General features: G+C 40.5%; 1 protein-coding gene across 7 annotated transcripts in view; it reads right to left on the reverse strand.

Moving 5' to 3' along the window:
* Window positions 1–20,027, reverse strand: part of KIAA0753 (KIAA0753 ortholog) — a 66,574-nt gene that overhangs the window by 30,238 nt on the left and 16,309 nt on the right. For all 7 annotated transcript variants that reach the window (XM_010847444.1, XM_010847445.1, XM_010847438.1 and 4 more), the window contains 6 exons: window positions 15,498–16,122; window positions 13,589–13,695; window positions 11,495–11,557; window positions 10,868–11,083; window positions 8,845–9,055; window positions 1,051–1,286 (listed from right to left, as the gene is read on the reverse strand). In XM_010847444.1, coding sequence (XP_010845746.1) covers window positions 1,051–1,286; window positions 8,845–9,055; window positions 10,868–11,083; window positions 11,495–11,557; window positions 13,589–13,695; window positions 15,498–16,122 — 1,458 coding nt within the window. The remainder of the gene's footprint in view (window positions 1–1,050; window positions 1,287–8,844; window positions 9,056–10,867; window positions 11,084–11,494; window positions 11,558–13,588; window positions 13,696–15,497; window positions 16,123–20,027) is intronic.

Consider the following 20,027-nt stretch of genomic DNA (forward strand, 5'->3'; position numbering starts at 1 on the left):
AAGCAGGAGAAGGCAATGGCACCCCACTCCAGTACTCTTGCCTGGAAAATCCCATGGACGGAGGAGCCTGGCAGGCTGCAGTCCATGAGGTCGCTAAGAGTCGGACATGACTGAGCGACTTCACTTTGACTTTTCACTTTCATGCACTGGAGAAGGAAATGGCAACCCACTCCAGTATTCTTGCATGGAGAATCCCAGGGATGTGGGAGCCTGGTGGGCTTCCGTCTATGGGGTCGCACAGAGTCGGACACGACTGAAGCGACTTAGCAGCAGCAGCATGATGAAGGCAGGAAGGTATATGCCACCTAAACAGAACAACTACCATAAAATGCTATAGAGAACAAGGCTGTTTCGGAGAAATATTCCAGGCTGAATTTGTATAAGCTCAACCCTGACTGCCCAATGATCTCCCTTGAGAGTCTGTTTGAAAAGCAATAAAGACTTGATCTTAATCCATAATTTATGAGTAACAGGTAATTATGTTACAGAAGCCTATGGAGAAGCCATCAAATTGGAGTAACCACGTTAAGCATATTCAGACTAGGAGGTGGTCTTCTAGCCAGTTCTCCACTGGTAGGGTCTAAAGTTAAATTTTAGATAGGCGCTTAAGAATATAATGGACTTTGAAGCCAGCTGACTCCCAAAGCCATGTTAGAAAGTACTCACCCTAAAATGCCTTTCAATATCAAGTGATATATTATGTATCAATATTTAGCAGAAAATCTTCATCTTAAACCTTCAAATTTCATACTTCCAAATCAGAAGCAGAAAAAAACTGTATTTTAAAATAGCCTGCCCAATGAAGACCATGGTATCAAATCAGAAAGGCTCTTACTAAACCTGGACAAGAAAGAATGCCCTGTCCTTAGTAACAATACTAAAACTTGTTTTTTGTTTATAAGCTATGTCAGCTTAGACAGCTGGGCTTAAGGGCTCTGGCATTCAAATGCCCAAGAACTCAAATTCTGACTCCACCACTTACCAGCCTGTGTGACCTTGGACAATGTCAGATTAATACAAATGGGCCAAAAGAGAGGAGTGATTTCATACTTGCTGTGGTCTTGCTGGTGCCAGAGTATCTTTCTTCCTAGACGGTGGCACGTTCTCAGTCACAAGCTTCTTTCTCCCTGCTTTTATTTTTGCCAGGGATAATGCCTCTTCTTTGAAGCCTGCATTTTGGTCGAGGATAGATGGAGCGTTTTCCTGAAGGATATCCGCCTCTAATCCATCAAGCTCATTTTCCAGCCTCTGGGTCACTGGAAGCTCTGTATCGGGTTGATACTTATCTACATGGAGATTTCAGAAGGACAAGCGGAAGGAAATGCTATTCAAATCAAGTAAGAATGATTATCCAGAGGCAGATAAGCTCACAACACCCTGTTAAAAGCTGAAGTGTCTTGCTGCCAAGAGTTGCTTCTGATCCTATGACTCCTACTGCAGTTCTATGGCAGAAACCTAAGTATCATGGGGGACTCCTAAATCTCACCTCCCACATTTACTTACTCACCTGGTCCCTCAAATCCTAATTCTATCAGTAAAATACCTCTTGCCCTTTTCTTCCCTCCTGCCACTCCCTAAGGTCAGGCTTGCAATAAATATCTTGTGACTGCAACAGCAGCATCTTCTAACAGACCCCTTCTTTCTCTTCAATCACACCTTCTCCTGACTACCATAATTATGTTTTTAATGTAAATATTTAAGTATCACTTCTCAAAACCTTCGATGGCTCCAAATTTGATACAGAGTAAAGTCTGAAATCCATACATGACATATAAGCTGCAATGGGAAAGAAAGTAAAACTGTATTTGAAGATGAGATATTTTGTATATAGAAACAATCCAAAGAGAATCTACAGATAGGCAATTACAACTAAGAATAGAGTTCAGCAATGTTTCTGGGTAGAAGAAGAAAAATAAACAAAATTCAGTATCATTTGCAGATACCAAAATAACTAATTAGAGAAAATATAAGAGAAAAAGTACCCCATTAACAATAGTAGCTAAACTATAAGGCACTAAGGAAGAAATCTTAGGAAAGATGTATAAGACTTTTTACCAAACAAAAAAGTTCAAAGGTATTTTTGAAGGACAAGAAAGAAAGTCTGGATCAATTCTTTTCATGAATGAAAAAAATACTGTAAAGCGTCAATTCTCCCCATAGTGATCCTCAATTTCAAATGCAAGTTCAATTAAAATCTCAACAGATTTCTTTTTTGTGGATGTAAAATTTTAATGCTTAAATTCTTACAAAGTGTAAAATCCCAAGACAGCCCAACTAATTCTGAAGAACAACAAAGTGAGGAGTAGGGCAGGGGTGGGAGTCTTATTTTCCCAGAGACAGTGTTCGTGATAAAGCTGTAATAATTAAGGCAGTGTGGGAGTGATGCAGGAATAGGCAGAAACCAACGAAGCGGGACGGGTGTGACAAAGGCAGTATGACAGATCAATGAGTGTGAGCTGCAGCGCTCAATAAATGATGCTGAGATTACTAGTACCCATAGGTAACTAAGGAAAGATCTAAGTGTTCCGTGTGAGAATCCTCACCCTCACACGGAACGCTTACATTCTAAATGTAAAGAAGACCTAAATGCGAAAGCAAAACTTTTAAAGCTTTTACAAGAAAATATAAGAATATGAGTATGACATCAGGGCAGAAAATGCTTTCTTAAAGCCAAATATAATGTTAACATATGTAAACTTAATTACACTAAACTGCACCTTGCTTTTGACAAAGACACCAAAAAAGTCACAGAGAAGCCAGAGTCTGAAAGTAGATTTCTGTAAGGTATATAATTAATATAGGCTTAATATCCAGAATAGATAAAGAACAACTGTGAATCTATAAGAAAACAAACAATGCAATAGGGAAACAGGCAAAGGACAGAAAATGGCAGAGAGAAAATCTAAACTGTCAATAAAAACATGAAAAGATGAGCACCAGCAATCAGAAAAATCGAAATTAAAGCAATGAGGTACCATTTCAAATTCATCAGATTGGGAGGAAAATTTTTAATGTGACAATACCAAGTATAAACAAAGATGCAGAAAAACAAGTACTCTCATAGCTATTAGTGCAGGAGTGAACTGGCGCAGCTACCAGAAGATTCGCCCACACTGTCGCCCAGAAGCTTCACTCCTAGGAACACCCTCAGCCTTGAGGGAGCCTCATGCGTACACAGGAAGACATGAGATAGACAATCACTTCAAAGCGTTTATAATAGCAAAAATCAGACACAACCCAAAGGTCCATCAGTTTTACTACATTTAGACTGCTTTTAACAGCAGTAGGCTAAAGGCCAGGTTCCTCTTGCATCACTTTTTTAATCTGGTACTTTTCAAGGCCATGGAGGTTACACAGTAAGGATACATAAACTGAAAGGAAAGAATGCTTAGAACAAATCCTAGTCTAAAATTTAATTATTAACCCTCAGGTTTACATATAGCAAGGTGACTCTGACCTCTAGGTCCCGATGCCTTTCCAGTAATGATCTGTATAAACCAACTGCAAATGTAGTACAAGCTCCAGGGGCAGCTGAGTTTGAGGACATTGCTGGTGGTGGGGAGGGATTGTCCTTACGTCTGACGAGTTGTGCTAATGCAATCCACCACTTCAAGAACATTCCAGCAGCTGCTAAAGAAATGCATCAGTTACAGAAATCACAAGACCAAATCAGGCTCACACATTTAATTCAAATGAAAATGGCAAAGACGTGATTTCCCACCTAACTGGCTCCCTGTGACTTTTAGGGGCGGGAGGTCAGAATGCAGGAATTAGGTAGAACGACATCTAAAACAGAAAAGACACCACAACCTTCTGAAATCCGGTTCATAAAGAAAAAAAATAATAATACACATAAATAAAAATAAGAGGACCACAACCTTCGCCATAAGCAACTGTACCAAATTTGCCAAGTGGCTAAGCATAATCACACCTCAATTTGTAATGATGATAACAACAATGATTTTATCATCATCTCTTACATCTGTACATCTCTTCAGTTTCTAACATCCTTCACATTCACATTTGAGGCTCACCGTGACACAGAGCAGGCGGGGCAATGATTAACTTTTCAGATGAGGAAATGACAGTCAAGTGTTTTACTCAAGGTCAAGGACAGCAAGCAACAGCGTTACATCTTCTGACCCCCAGTCCAGGGTGAGGCCCATTCATCCTGCCGTCAGAAACTGCAGCGCTGTTCCAGACAACTGAAGCTTACGTACTTCTGGATGAAATACCTAATTTGCTACTTTAAACAGCTCAGTCAGTCACACAGGATAAGGACCACCAGCATACCTGAGAGAGGTTGCAGGTTCGATTCCAGACCACCACAATAAAGCAATATCATGATAAAGTGAGTCACTCAAGTGTTTTGGTTTCCCAGTGCATACAAATGTATGCTTATATAGTATGTAGTCTAGTACATGTGCAATAGTGCTGTGTCTTGAAAAAATGTACACACCTTAATTAAAAAATACTTTATCACTCAAAAATGCTAACCATCACCTGACAACACAGGGTTGCCGCAAACCTTCAACTTGTAAAAACCACGGTATCTGCAAAGCGCAATAAAGTGCAGCACAGTAATGTGAAGTATGCCTGTATTATCCGCATTCACAGATACAAAAATGAAGGTTCAGAGAGACGAAATTACCCACCCAGGATCACAAACGGGCCGAGCTGGGACCAGAGGGAGGGCTTTTTGGTCCCCGTCTTCCCCACAGTGGTCTGTCTTCCTGCTTTCCCTCACTGGTACCTGTGGTGAGTTTTAAATGAACAGGTTTCCCAACTTTTCTCTCTGAAGCTGGTCCCCGCCTGTTGGTGCACTCACAGTTACGGGTCCCTCTCATCTTTCAACTCATTTGGGAAACACGTCTCTGTGGGCAGGCCTGGAAAGTTCTCTACATTTCCTCCAGAGCGTCGTAAACGAGCCCCTAATACCCAGAACTGAAGTTACCATGATCTGTTGCTCAAAGGCCTTTTCTTGTTCTACCACACCCTCTTCAGAGCTGGTTGTTTAAGCGCCTAATTACTGCCGGGCCCTGGGCTCCCACAGAGGATACAGCATCCAGTAAGCATCACACCCACACTGAGCGGAAGGCGGCCCCTGGGTAGAAGGAAGGTGGCAGCATTGGTTCTACCCGCCTACCAATGAAGGGAACAGAATGCCCCGTTACAGCAAGTGAATATCTAACAGCGACTGAGGAGGTTAGGTTTTGTTACATTCACGATACAGGCAGGACATTATACTATGCAGGTGCCACAGAATTAGTGACAAATTGAGAAAGTGAACTGATTTATAACTTCAGATCAGTAGAGGAAACAAAATGAAACAAGAACTCGATTAACATAGTAAATTACAACAAAGAAAAAGAAGTGGCAGATCAAAATAAAAAGGGAGAAAGAAGTCCAAATGTGCCATTAATCTCAGTAAATGTCAGTAGGTTAAATATAGAACTCTACAACAGGGTGAAAAACACTGACAATGAAGAATTTACAACAAACATTCTTAAAAGAGCAAAGACGGACTGTACATAAAGGGATGTGAAATGTTATTCTAGGTAAATGCCAAATAAGTTGGGTAGATGAAACAATATTTGTATCAAACAAAACAGAACCCAAAGTGAATGACATTAGCAAGACAAATATTTAATAATAATATATAAAATCCACCAAAAAAGATTTATCAGTAAGGAATGCTTATGCATCTAATAGCACGACTTCAAAATGTACTAAACAAAAATGAATACAAATACAATGAGAAATTTTAAAAGTCTTCAAAGACTTTAACATACCTTTATATCAGTCGTCTAAATCAAGTAAATAAAACCAGAAAACCATAGAAAAAAAATAATAAAAGAAATAAAGATTGGAAAGGAGGACATAAACCAATGGTTGTATTTATAGATGACATGACTATATACATTGCAAAACACAAATATGCAGATAAATTACAGAAATAAATTAGCAAGGTTGCTAGATACAAGATCAACACACAAAATCAACTATGTGTATACCCATAATATACGCTAGAAATTAAATTTTTAAAAAGACATCCTTTACTAGAGCGCTGGAAATAGCAATAATTCTAACTAAAGATGAACACACACACACACATTGTAAGTTACTAAGAGTATTTAAAAACAACTTAAATGAATAGAGGGACATATACCCTGCCTGTGGATTGGGAAATATAATTTTGTAAAGATATCAATTCCCCATCAAAATTTCAATAGGTTGTTTGTTTGGGAGTGTTGAGAGAGAGAGGGCAGGGAAGCAACAAATTCTGATCCTAAGATTTCTATGGAAATACTGAGGGTCACTGGTGACAAAAGCTGCCTTAGAATAATTAAGATAGTATACACTAGCCTAAGAACCTACTGACTTAGAATAATTAAGATAGTATACACTAGCCTAAGAACCCATAATTAGATCAGTGGAAGAGAAGAGAGGACCCAGGAAGTGACCCTACACATGTGGACACTTCACTTATGACAAAAGTGACATCGCCACTGTGGGAAAAAGGATAATGTTTTCAACGAAGAGTGCTACCTCAAGTAGATATCCACCCGGAAGAAAATGAACCTTTTCTAGAAAATAATATAGGAAAATGTTTCCTTAACTATAGCAAAGGGAAAAGCTTTTTTTTCCCCTAGTAAGTAATTCTTTATTTTTTCCCCCAACCAGGGCGTTATTGTTGTTTCCTCGCTAAATCATGTCTGACTCTTTGTGACCCCATGGACTGTAGCCTGCCAGGCTCCTCTGTCCATGGGATTTCCTAGGCAAGAATACTGGAGTGGGTTGCCATTTCCTTTTCCAGGAAAAGCCTCTTAAACAAGATCCAAAAACAATATTAAAAAAAAAAAAAAACCCTATATAGGAAAAGATTGCCATGTTGGAATTAAGTGAAATTAAGAATTCTGTCCATCAAAAGACACTACAGCAACATTTAAAAGCAAGCCACATCTTATTTCTAAGAGAATATCTATAACACAGGTAATTGGGAAAGGGCCCATATGCAGCATACTCCTACAAAGAACTCGACAAATCAATTGAGAAAAGTGAAAGGAAAAAAGGAACAGAAAATAAGAAAGAGAGGGAGGCAGAGGGAGGACTGGGAAAGAGACTTGAACTGGCACTTCACAAAAGACATGTAAATGGCCAATAAATATACGAAAAAGTACTCACCATAAATCATCCAGAAAATATAAACTAAAACCACAATGACAGCCTTACACACCAAGCAGGTGGCTAAAATTTTTAAAACTAATAACAAGTGCTGACAAGGATGTATAGCAACTATTCTCATAGGCGACTGGTTGGAATATAAAAGATAAAACTACTTTGAAAAAAATCCTTATTACAGTTGAACAAATACATACCCTGATGACCTAACAATAATACTCCTGGGAATAAACCCCTAAGAAATACATACACACATGTACCAAGAGACGTATATAAAAACAATCACAGTAGTTCTCCTTATAACCACTCCAAACTGGACAAAATCCAATGACTGTACATTCCACTTCAACTTATAAAAGGAAAACTGTTGTTGCTTAGTTGCTCTGCTGTGTCTGACTCTTGGCAAACCTTTGGGATTTTTCAGGCAAGAATACTGGGGTGGGTTGCCATTTCCTCCTCTAGGGGATCTTCCCAAACCAAAGATCAAACCCACATCTCCTGTGTCTCCTGCACTGCAGGCAGGCTCTTTACCCGATGAGCCATCATATATTCTACTTCAACTAAAATAAGGGAAACCAGCTTATTGGATTTGTCCATACACTGATATAATGGCACATTAAAAATTTCAATATTAAAATTTTAAAACTACTTTAAAGTACTATCAGTATGAAGTTTAACTATGAAGAAAAAAAAAGAGGACAAGAAAATCTCTCAGCAAAACAGGAACAGAAGAAAATTTCCTTAACTTCATATGCACATTTGCCAAAACTCAAGAGTCAGCATCATGTGTCAAAATGCATTCCCTTTATACTGGGAAAGGGGGACCCTGCAAAAGTCAAGCATCTTAAGAGAAAATATTTATGATATATGTAAACCAGAAAAGGATGAAGATCCAAAATACATAAAGAACTTCTGAAGCAAAGACAGGACCCAGCAGGGAGATGGCAAAGGATATGAACAGACAAATCACAGAAGAGGAAGAAATAAACAAGGCCAAGGAACATGTGAAAGAAAAATCTTCCTCACCAGGAACCAGGGAATATAATATAAAACAATAAGATATTCAGTAACATTTTCCACCAAGAGACTGGAAATTTTTTATATTTCATTGTATAAAGTACTTGGTAAGGATATGGGGAAATATATACTGATGGTCAGTGCTAGTTGAAAACATAACTGTACACCCATTTTCAAGGGCAAGTTGGCAGTGTTTGTTTTAAATGGGCAAACCACATAAGCTTGTAATTCTACTTACTGGAATAACAAGAATTTATTTATTACCTATGTTAAAAAAAAAAAAATCCATTCATATCAACCAAGTATGTGTTTGTGTGTATATGTATACACAGCTATCATTAAAATGTAAATAAACAAACTTAGAAGAGAAAGTAGGGTTCTAACTGCCAGCTCTGTAGGAATTTACTTTGGTTAGCCCAAATGCAGGAAAAGGAAATTTTACTTTCTTCACTCTCCCTCCTCTATGGAAATACTCCAGCCTCCAGCCTAAAGTAGCATCTTGGCTGCTGTTCACTTATCCTAGTTCAAGTGCACTTATTGTTGACCAGACATAAATCCTGTGGCATAAATCAATGTGGCAACTGTTAAAGCCCAGACAATGTCAAGGAATAAAGTATCTTGCAGTAAACACTTTAGGACACATACCAGCAAGGAGCTTCTTTGCCACTGAAGGTTGTCTTGTTTCCTGTGGAAATACCTCCTTTGCTACAAAGGGCTTCCTCTCACTCTTTGGGGATGTGTTTCGCCATCTCTCTAAAGCCCTTTGGCTACCAATGGGAAATCTGCTCCGAATTTCACCGAAACATTTCTTTGCCTTTTTTGGAGACAGTTTCTTTTCCAGGAGAGATTCCAAAGCCTGCCATGAAACAGTCAATCATTCTCTTAGTTTGTCTCACAAAAGTCTGACTGTTGATCACAAAATGGAAAATGGGGACCCTGGAAAAATACGTTATTAAATGGCCATCTCCAATTGTTAGTGAACCATCACTTACTTTTAAAACTTGGTTATATAGGACATCCAGTTAATAAAAGGAATTCTGCATGTTCTTTTACATGTTTAGCTCATCAAAACCAATGATCAACAAGTAAAGAATATCATTACTATTAAAGGTATCCAAATTCTAAAACTAAGGATCCCCGTTTAAAAACTAGCCACAGTCTTCAGAATATAATCCAATATAATTTATTTCATTAGTTTCCAATGAAAACCTCATAAACTTAAATAATCTTTTAAGTGGGCACACAAACTATAACGCACATCTTCATAAACTAAAGGAAACTTAGCATGTTAATGGCTCTGATCACTCATCCACCACAATGGGGGAGATCTGTCCCTGCCAGCCCCCTTTCCTGAGAGAGGCATGTGCTCTAACAAGCACCCACTCACTCATCACCAGGCAGCAAGGGCCCAGTCTCCCATGGTCAGTACATGTTAACGAAAACTGAACACAGTCAGGGACATTTAGTTCAGATGACAGTAAGGATAAGAACATAAACTGTGGGATAGTGTAGTACACATCAACAAGAATAAATTTCTTGTGCTACTGAATATTTTCAAATGTAGGGGAGATAAAGGGTATGTTTAAGAAACATTATGTTAAGGTACTCTTGCCCAAACTTTGGGATAGAAAGTTTCTATCTCTTGAGATCCTTTCTAGAATGATCAAGCTATGTTCTTCAAATAAAATTGCATTCCTGATAGTGATTCCATATACATAAATGTAAGCAACATAAATCACAAATATATTTGCTGGATAAAGGTAGAAAGGGTCTTAAGGATCACCAAGGGCTAGCTAATGGTAGAAATGGTCTGTCACTTGCTCTAGAATTCTTCCCACTACAGCGTGCTTCCCTATAGCTAACAGTTTACTATTATATATCTCACACCAACATAAAGGCTTTTTTTTTTAATCTGTGGATGAAAACTTGTGTTACAGTGGAAATAACAATGGTACGGGAGTTCGAAGACAGGTGTTTGATTCCCAGCCTTCAAGAGAAGTGTCTGTGTCATGTCTCTGAGCTTTGCTTTTTTTAATATGTAAAATAGTAATAAAACCAACTGCAAATCACACCAATATAGTAAGGATGAATGGCAGCATTCTCTAAACTTCAGAGAACTATCAAGATTTAAGGACAGACTGTTTTTGTCGTCTTCATCACCAATAAAAACTAAGAACATCACCAATAAAAACAACTTAGTACACACCAGTTGGGATCTCCAGAAGTCTCTAGCCGTAGCACAAGACTTAAGGCTTGCTTCCATACATTTTTGTGCTTCTTTTCAAAAATCTATCTAGATTGTACACTGATATGCTAACCTAACTACTAAACAGTGTTTTACTGTTTTCCTTTCATATGCTAATACATTCTTTATTAAATGGCATGGTCATGGAATGGAGTATTCTGCTTAATTAATGGCCTGGTTATGAGTTGTTTTATGTCCTAGACTTAAGACACCATTTCTCAAAGAAGTAAGACACAATATTGACTAGACTATAAAAACAATGAAAATGAAGTGCTCCTTCTGCTCTCTGCAAAGCTTGAATTTACTAGGTATCAGATGAGTCTTGTGTTCTCTGTGAACCTCAATGAAATCGGGCAGTGGTGAACACAACCTCCCCGCTTAGAAATAATACACTTTAAATACAAATCATGGTCAATTTCATACCTCGATCTGTTGCAGGATATCTATCACCACATCAGGGACAGAAGACTCAGCCTCCAGCTTGGCAGAACAGAGAGAGAGCTGGCGGATAAGACTGCCCAGCTCCTTGCACCAAGTAGGAACAGGGTACTCCCCTCCGGCAGTGAACTGAGTGACAAACGTCTGTAAGGCCCGAATTGCTCCTCGATGGGCAGCAGCCAGCCTGGACACTGCCCATGACTGGCAGTAAACGAGATGCAAGAGTTACTTCAATACTCAGAACATCTAAATGTTCACCCAACCCTTAACAAACATTTACAGTCAATCTTCTGTGTAAGAACGACTTCCATTGTGAAAACGTTTTCATAGTAAAGGGAACTGTAAAGTTTAAAGTTTTCCTAATGACAAAGTGTTTTCCCTCTCATGCTCAATTTCTTATACCAGCTGCAGCAACAAACAATCTATTTTCAGAACCTGTTTCTTGGAAGGTGATCCTCGAAGTCAGGATATTTAAGATGCTCACTCCCTAACAAGTTTCTACAAGTGTTGATGATAAATATCAGTGCAGAGAACCCACATGTAATACCATCAAAGCACTGGAAATGTAGTTTATAAATAATAAGAATTAAGCATAATTAAATTGCATCATACCTTCTTAGTGTGTTTAATCTTATGTGGACTCAATTTATCCAATTCTTCCTGGATTTCTTTAACCTGGTTCATAAAGGGGGGGGAAAAAATGAAAATCTTTGTACCTTTCCACTGATCTTTTTTGTAGAAAAGGATGCATCTTATCTTGTCCAAATATAACCATTATTGATTCAAGTCACTTGAAAATGAGAACAGACTCCTCATTCAAGCACTCCCACAACAGCTACTGGTTTCCAGTTTGAGATGGTGACTACAGCACAGGTCTCCCTTCCATCCCTTGATTCCCACTGAAAGAGGAATTTAACATAAAGGAGGTGACTCGGGAAAGGCAGGAGGCACATCAGGAAGTTTGCAGTGCCGTGCTGCCAAAGAATTCAGCTTTTGGACTTTCCTGATGGTCCAGAGGTTAAGAATCCACCTGCTGATGCAGGGTTCAGTCCCTGGTCCTGGAAGATCCCACATGCTGTGGGGCAACAAAGCCCATGCACCACAACTACTGAACCTGTGCTCCGAGAGTCCAGGCGCTGCATGCGACTACTGAAGCCCACGCGCCCTAGAGCCCGTGCTCTGCAGCATGAAAAGCCACGGCACTAAGAAGCCTGTGCGCTGCGACTAGAGAGTAGGCCCCGCTCATCAAATACAGAAGCCTGTGTGCAGCAACAAAGATCCAGCACAACCAAAAAGAAAATAGTTAATCAATGATAAAGAAAGAAGTCAGCTTTCACCCTCTTAGATACAGACAGCCAATCACACATTTCAAGCAGAGCTCTGACAGGCTAAGATTCGTGTTTCAGAACAATCCCTGTGACAGCAGTGTAGAGTAAGGACCAAAATAGAAGCCAACAAGAATAAGAACAAAATCTCACTCAGGCATTATCTTTCAATCAAAGAGCCCAGTTCGGGGTTCAAGCAAGAAAGCTAACATGTGACCTAAGCGACCAGAAATAAGTTCAATGCTTACTAACAAGTAAGACATTAAAATTGAAAAAGTGAAGTCGCACAGTCAAGTCCGACTCTGCAACCCCATGGGCAGCTCCTCTGTCCACAGGATTTTCCAGGCAAGGATACTGGAATGGGTTGCCATTTCCTTCTCCAATTAAAGTTGAAACAAACATTTTTAAAAATCTACCCATAATGTAAATAATATAAATGCCTATTCATGAGCCACTACATGTATCCTGGACAGAGAAGACTGGCATGCTGCAGTCCACGGGGTCGCAAAGAGTTGGACAGGACTGAGCAACTGAACAATGACAAAACGTATCCTGAGTGACATTTAACATAGTCTTCATTCTTTACTATTTAGTAAAGACAACCAAACTATCTACTACATGGTGGTAGTGGTTTAGTCGCTAAGTCATGTCTGACTCTTGCAATCCCATGGACTGTAGCCTGCCAGGCTCCTCTGTCCATGGGATTTTCCAGGCAAGAATACTGGACTGGATTGCCATTTCCTTCTCCAGGGGATCTTCCCAACCCAGGAATCGAACCCGGATCTCCTGCATTGCAGGCAGATTCTATACTGACTAAGCTATGAGGGAAGCCCTTCTCCAGGGGATCTTCCCAACCCAGGGATCGAACCCAGGTCTCCCACACTGCAAGTAGATTCTTAACCAGCTGAGCCACCAGGGAAGCCCATCTACTGTGTACTAAGCTTCTAATATACAATAAACATGCAATGGATGGGAAACTAACAAAGTCCCTTTCCTCTAAGACTACAAGGTGCGTTACTGGGGACCAAGGATTTCAGGGTAACCGATACACTTAAACTTGTCTACAAAAATATGTGCTGTATAAGCATTTCTTCCTGGGGAAAGGACACACAGCTTTCAGTAGATCCTCAAGCATCTGTGACCCCCCAAAAGCAGGAAAAAATGAACAAAACAGTATTTAAAGAGTTTGGCTGTATACACACAGACACATAAAGACGGAGGGCAGAAAGAGGAAGAATTGCTTGTCCACACATTCAGGAAACTTAGACGCACAAACATATCAGAATCCATGTAGGATACGCTGATGCTGATACTTCTGGCACGAAAGGAAAGCACGATTCCCTGGGAAGCCCACCCCACCCTCGTCCCTGCGCCTCCGCACCTGTTGCTGGAGGACATAGAGCGTGCGGGCAGAACGGACTGCCTGCTCCTGTCTCCTGACCCGGATCCTCCGCTCCTCATCAGGATCCAAAGCTTCTTCCACGCGATCTGAAAATATTTTCCCCCCGAAAGTGGATTATAAACCATATATAAAAGCTGATTAAAAACTTCAATGGCTCAAAGAAATAATGAGGTTAAAGATCTTTAGTTTTACTAAGAAAAAAAATGAGGCTGTCATAACAAAAAATTTGTTTTCATCAGCCAAGAAACTAGCAACGGGCAAGGGGGCCTGTGTACTTGACTCCGAGATGGAAGAGACAGGAAGGTGTTAATCAAATCCAAATGCCCCGGACAGCCTAGCCCACTGTTGTGCAGTTATTATTTTTAAGCTATTTATACTGAACCCAAATCTATGCTTTCCATTTAAAAAAAAATAGTTTATTGACCTATTTTTATATATAGCAAAATTTCTTTTATACTTTCTGATCCTGAACCCAGAAGAGGAAACCTTTCTCTAACATATTAAGATAGCAAGGGCTAAAATTATTTGCCAAAGCCTTTGTCTATTTCTCAGAAAGCAGACCCTTGTACACAATGCTGCTCCGTATTTTCAAATGATTAGTTCAAAGAAATTATTTCTGGAAGACTACCTGAGCAGCTGTGCTCTAAGGCCCCCTATACAAGCTCCCCTCAGTAGGGCGGCATGCCTCGTGGCTTTGCCTCCCCCACCTCACCCCAGGAGCATGGTTTCTACCGCACTGTTCCATGGGGTCATGCTACAGACCACCACTGAGCAAAGCTAGGAGAAATAAGCCAAAACATTTCTGTTACTGTGATGTAGGAATGTTTTTGGCTTGTTTATATTACACAACATATTCTTTATGAAGACCCACAAGAGAAATCTTCCAACCTCTATACCTGGCATAATTTTCTCCTTGTGCAATTTTTTTTTCTTTCTCTAATTGATCACATTTTCTTCTTTAGCAGACTCTGTGGAAGCTTAGAAACAAATCTTTTGCCCATTCCTAATAAGTCTTATTTTGTACTTTCCTTGTTTTTTTCCCATGCCAAAATACCCTCATTTACATATTTTTGTTCTATTCTGTTCAATCTATTTCTGTACCGTACCTTAAATTCATTATGTAACGTGCATATGCATACATTACTTGACTTTAAAATGCAAAAGATCATCATAGACTCTACTATCCTGGCACAGTAGCTCCTTTTGATGCCAACTCCCTGTGCCTTGCAGTCTGAAAGCCAGGCTTGACTCCCCTACTTCTCAGCTATGGCAACCCCAAATTTTCCATGTGCAACCAATCCTCTACTCTCCAGGAAAATGCAACGGTGTAGAGAAAGCTGAAAGATTGTAGAAAACAGTATGAGAGGGTTATATACCTTCCTTTCTACTCTGCGGTCAGATATCTCATACATACTCTGTAGCTCCCTATCACTACGGCATACTCATCTAAACATTGCCCAACTTAGAACTGTTTTTATCTAGAATATACATGTTTATATAATGTTCTTTTCTGAACAAATTAAAAATAACTTTTCCAGAAGGACTTCTGGATACAGAAGCAAAACATTATAGGATGATTTGCACTCAGGCGCCAGAAGACAGCAGGTACTATGATTACTAGGTGGGACCCTCAGTCACTCAACTCACCTAGCACAGCCTAAGGAAAAGGGGCTGTTCCAGGTGCCTCTGCTGGAGAGATGCTAGGGCAAACTCTTCAGAAAAAAAGACACTGGTCAAACTCAAAATTCACCTGTCTTGCCATGAATGCTCATTCTAGTGACAGAAGGACAGAAAGGGAACTGATGAGGGGCAGGGGTCCTGAAGAACGTATTTGGCCTCTACCCTCTTGGAGCGTTTTTTTCAAAGTCAAGAGTCCAATTTGTCTCACCTCTTTTAGCTACTTCTTCAATTTTACGGATACAACTGCTCAATTCTTTCTGGAGTCGCTGAACTTCCAGCAGGCATTTGTGTTCACATAGGCTTTTGTGGTCATCTATCCTGGAATGTGGCTGAAGGCCTGGATCACGCGTGGGTGGAGAATTTGGCACAGGAAGACCCGACTGTCCTGGATGAGATGTGTACAGGTATACCTTGGCGCCTGAGCTGGAAATCTCTACTTTGGACGGCTGGTGGCTGCCATGACAGGCTTCCCGACGCCTTGATTCCTCTCTTTCCACCCCAAGGTCAGACGTTTTATGCTGAGAGTGTCCACAGTTCCGAAAGACGTGGGGTGGACTTCTGAGGTGATGCTCTTTTCTATGTTCTTCTAACTGTCTTCGTTTTACATCTCTTTTGGCCAGATGAACCGCATAGCTAAGTCTCTCTTCTGATACAACAGAAAATGAAACTGAGCTGCCCAGGCCGGGAGCATCTCTGAAATCCAAATCTCTACAGTGGTAAGACTCATTGTATGAGTGCTTCAGTTTCTCGATTTTAATTCCATGTGGGCAAGAGTATTGGGTTGCCAAGTTGCTTGAATGTGTAGGAACATTCCTATTAAACTGCAGCTGGTTCTTTAAAAAAATAAATAAAAGCAAGCACATGTTAGAAAAATACCATATTGCATAGCTGACATATGTCTACAATCAAGTTTCTAACATTTCACCCACACTATTATTAGTGCTTATGGGGTATTTATTTTCCTGTTGCAAAGAATTGGCCACTCTCACACCCTTGAATTGATCACATACCCCTGGTTTTATCCTACAGTCATCTGCTGCTGCTGCTGCTGCTAAGTCGCTTCAGTCGTGTCCAACTCTGTGCGACCCCATGGACTATAGCCTACCAGGCTCCTCTGTCCACAGGATTCTCCAGGCAAGAATACCAGAATAGGTTGCCATTTCCTACTCCAGCACATCTTCCCTACCCAGGGATCAAACCTGTACTTCCTGCACCTACACCACCCTTCAAAAGAGGACAAAGTTCATGAGAAAGTACAAATGCACCTGATCATCTGTGCAAAAAGAAACACAGGGAAGAAAAATCAAAGATCCCAAAGCCAGGGATCGAACCCGTATCTCTTCTGTCTCCTGCATTGGCAGGCGGGTTCTTTACCCCTGGTGCCACCTGGGAAGCTCTTAGAAATCACCGAGTCCCCTGTATTACCCTTCTGGTTACTAGCAGCATACTATGAGCCTCCCCACAAAGTCAACCCAGAAAGCGTCAAGCAAAAGCAGTAAGTTCTTCAACGGCCCAGTGGTGGACTTCTGCCCTGTGTCAAAATGCCAGGTTCCAGGAAGTGACCAACACAGTTCATCACAAGTGTTTCTGAAAATTGTTCCACAGACGTACCACCCAGAATCCAAGCCAGTGACAATACCTCTTCAGGTTTTCCTGAGACTTTTTATCTGGTGGTTGGACCACATCTTTTATCCTGCGCCTAAATGCATCTTGCTCTAAATAGTCCACTTACACCTTTCCATGCAGGTTTAAGTTTTTGTAAGTTATTATCACGATAGATGGGGCTTCCCTGGCGGCTCAGAGGTAAAGAATCCACCTGCCACTGCAGGAGATGCAGGTTCAGTCCTTGGGTCAGGAAGATCCCCTGGAGAAGGAAAAGGCAACCTACTCCACTATTCTTGCCTGGGAAATCCAGGCAGAGGAGCTTGGCAGGCTATAGTCCATGGGGTCGCAAAAGAGTCAGACACAGCTTAGCAACCGAACATCATCCTCATCATAGACACAGGTTTTGTTTTTCACTTAATAAACATAGGCGTGCTTCCATCTTCCCACAAATTTTATTATTTTTCATAGTTGCATTTTCCAAAATCCAATGAATGGCCTTTTCATGCTTATCCTAACTATAATCTTATTATTAAAGACTGAGATTATTCCAGGTTTTCCAATAATAGAAATATTAGTTCAATTAATATTCCCATGCATTTAGTTTTTTTCTCTTTGCAAATTATTTCCTGAGGATAAATTATCTGTTCTGGGATTACTATGTCAAAGGGAGCAAATTGTTCTGTGGCTTTGGACGTGTCCATGTCTGTGGCAGGTCATCAGCCTTGGAAGATTCTGCCAGCAAGCTTGGCAAGGCCTGTACGAAGATGTCTTGTTCGTGGAGACAGCCTCCCCAACTCTCACAGTGCATATAATAATGTGTGTTTATATAATCATGTACATGAAGAGTCAGTTTAAAATAAACCCAGTGCGAGAAAACTGAAGGAAAGAATTTTAGGGAAAAGAAGTAGAGATTATGAGAGAGAAAAAAAAAAGTTACCATCTGGAAAGTGCAAAGAATGAGGAACAGTACTTGGAACTTGTGGCCTTATTAGAGAAATCCTTCCCCCCAGAGTAAAAAATGACCTAAAATACCTAGGAGATTTGATATATGTACTAAAGTAAATAAACAAAGAGTGAATTCCTATTTAACCTGGGTGTAGAGAAAGGCTTTCCAACTATAACTCAAAATCCACATGCAATAAGAGTGATAAATTTTATTACTTCAAGTAAAAATTTTAAAAACAACTTGTTTTTTATGGTTAAAAAAGAACACCATCTGGAAAGAACTGGAAAAATATCTGCAAATACAAAGGGCTCCCATATATAAAGAAATCTTAAAAACTGAGGTGAAAAAAAGATCAAAACTCAGTAGAAAATGGTAAAAACACATGAACAATTAACAACAACAAAAATAGATAGAAATATGACCCTTAAATGCATGAAATGTTGGTCAGGCTCATAAAAATACTAAGTGAAAATACACTGAGACAGAACAGAGCACCAAACTCAAGAGACACAACACCACAAGAGCTGGCAGGGCTGTGGGAAGACAGGCCTGCTCAGGGGGTCCTGGTGGGAGCACAGGTCCCGGGGACGGGGCTCTGGCAACAATGAACAAAACCATATATGCATTTGCCTTCTGACCTAGCAGTCTCACTTCCAGAAATATATTCTGAAGATATACCCACAACAATACATGCGCACAGGGTATACATGTGCTGTTTGCAACTGCAAAGCACTGAAGTTGATCTAAATGCCCACGTAAAAGCATGTCTCAGTCTACGGTACACCCACGCAGAGAAGTACCATGAAGATGTAAAGAAGAATGAGAAAGATGTACAAGAACCCATGTGTAGGGATTTCTCAGGTATGCTGCTGCTGCTGCTGCTGCTAAGTCGCTTCAGTCATGTCCGACTCTGTGCGACCCCATAGAGGCAGCCCACCAGGCTCCCCCATCCCTGGGATTCTCCAGGCAAGAACACTGGAGTGGGTTGCCATTTCCTCAGGTATGCTGGTCAGTGCAAAAAAGAGTATCTGTAATATGTGCGTGCATGCATGCTCAGTCGTGTCCAACTGTTTGCAACGCCAGCGCACCAGGCTCCTCTGTCCATGGGATTCTCCAGGTAAGAACACTGGAGTGGGTTGCAGTTTCCTTCTCCAGGGGATCTTCCTGACCCAGGGATTGAACTCACGCCTCCTGTGCCTCTTGCATTGGCAGGCTATTCCACCCTTCAAAAGAGGGGAGAGATAGTTCATGAGAAAGTACACATGCAGCTGATCATTTGTGCAAAAACAAACACAGGGAAGAAAAATCAAATAAGATAAAGTATCTACAGGGTATGGGGAGGAATCGGGTGGAAAGGACAGAGGGAATGGTTGGGGGTGGGGGTGGTAATATTTCACTGTTCTTTTTTGCATAGATCTGTTTGGAATCACGTTAATGTTTCACATACACTGGAGAGAAAGGAAGGAAGAGAGGGGGGAGAAAGGGAAAGAGATAATAAACAAAATTCAGAAGGATGAAGGAAAACACTACAAATTAATACTAACAGAAACCAATGAAGCAAATTGAAGTTCAAAAGACTAACACAACCAGACTAAAAAGTGAGGGCTAAAAAAAAAAAATCAACCCAATCAACTTCTGAACATAACATGTGGACTATCTGCCCTCAGGCTAAAGACAAGTCCTCTGAACAAACACTGAGCTCTAACCTGTAGTGTTCTTTTTCTTTGCAGAGGCGTGGGTCGCATTTTCAAACAGTTTTGTACATTCTAGGATTAAGCAAATGAGTACACACACTGTGGGTAACTGGAAACTGGTTTTACTTGAATATGGGAGTTACAGATGTGAAGTGTTGGACTGGACTGGAGACACCTATGTGCATTCAGAGGGTTTTAATATAGACGATGGGCAGGCAGACAGGCAGACAGACACAGAGAAAGGAGGGAAAGAAGGGAATAAGAGAGAGGAGAGGAGAAGGAAGGAGGAGGGATGCAGATGTAAGTGCAGAGCTGCATACGAATTGTGTTCAGGCACACGAGTGTACACAGCTATTCCCCATCTCAGTCCTAGGGGACAGCATAGAACAAAACACTGACATCCAAGAACTAACAAGCATATCCAGTACCTAGACACTGACTTCTAAAATCCATTCACCACCAAAGGGATGAAGGCTCCTTTCAAGAATGGCTG

Source organism: Bison bison, unplaced genomic scaffold (genome assembly GCF_000754665.1).
Source record: "Bison bison bison isolate TAMUID 2011002044 unplaced genomic scaffold, Bison_UMD1.0 scf7180017864249, whole genome shotgun sequence".
NCBI lineage: Eukaryota > Metazoa > Chordata > Mammalia > Artiodactyla > Bovidae > Bison > Bison bison.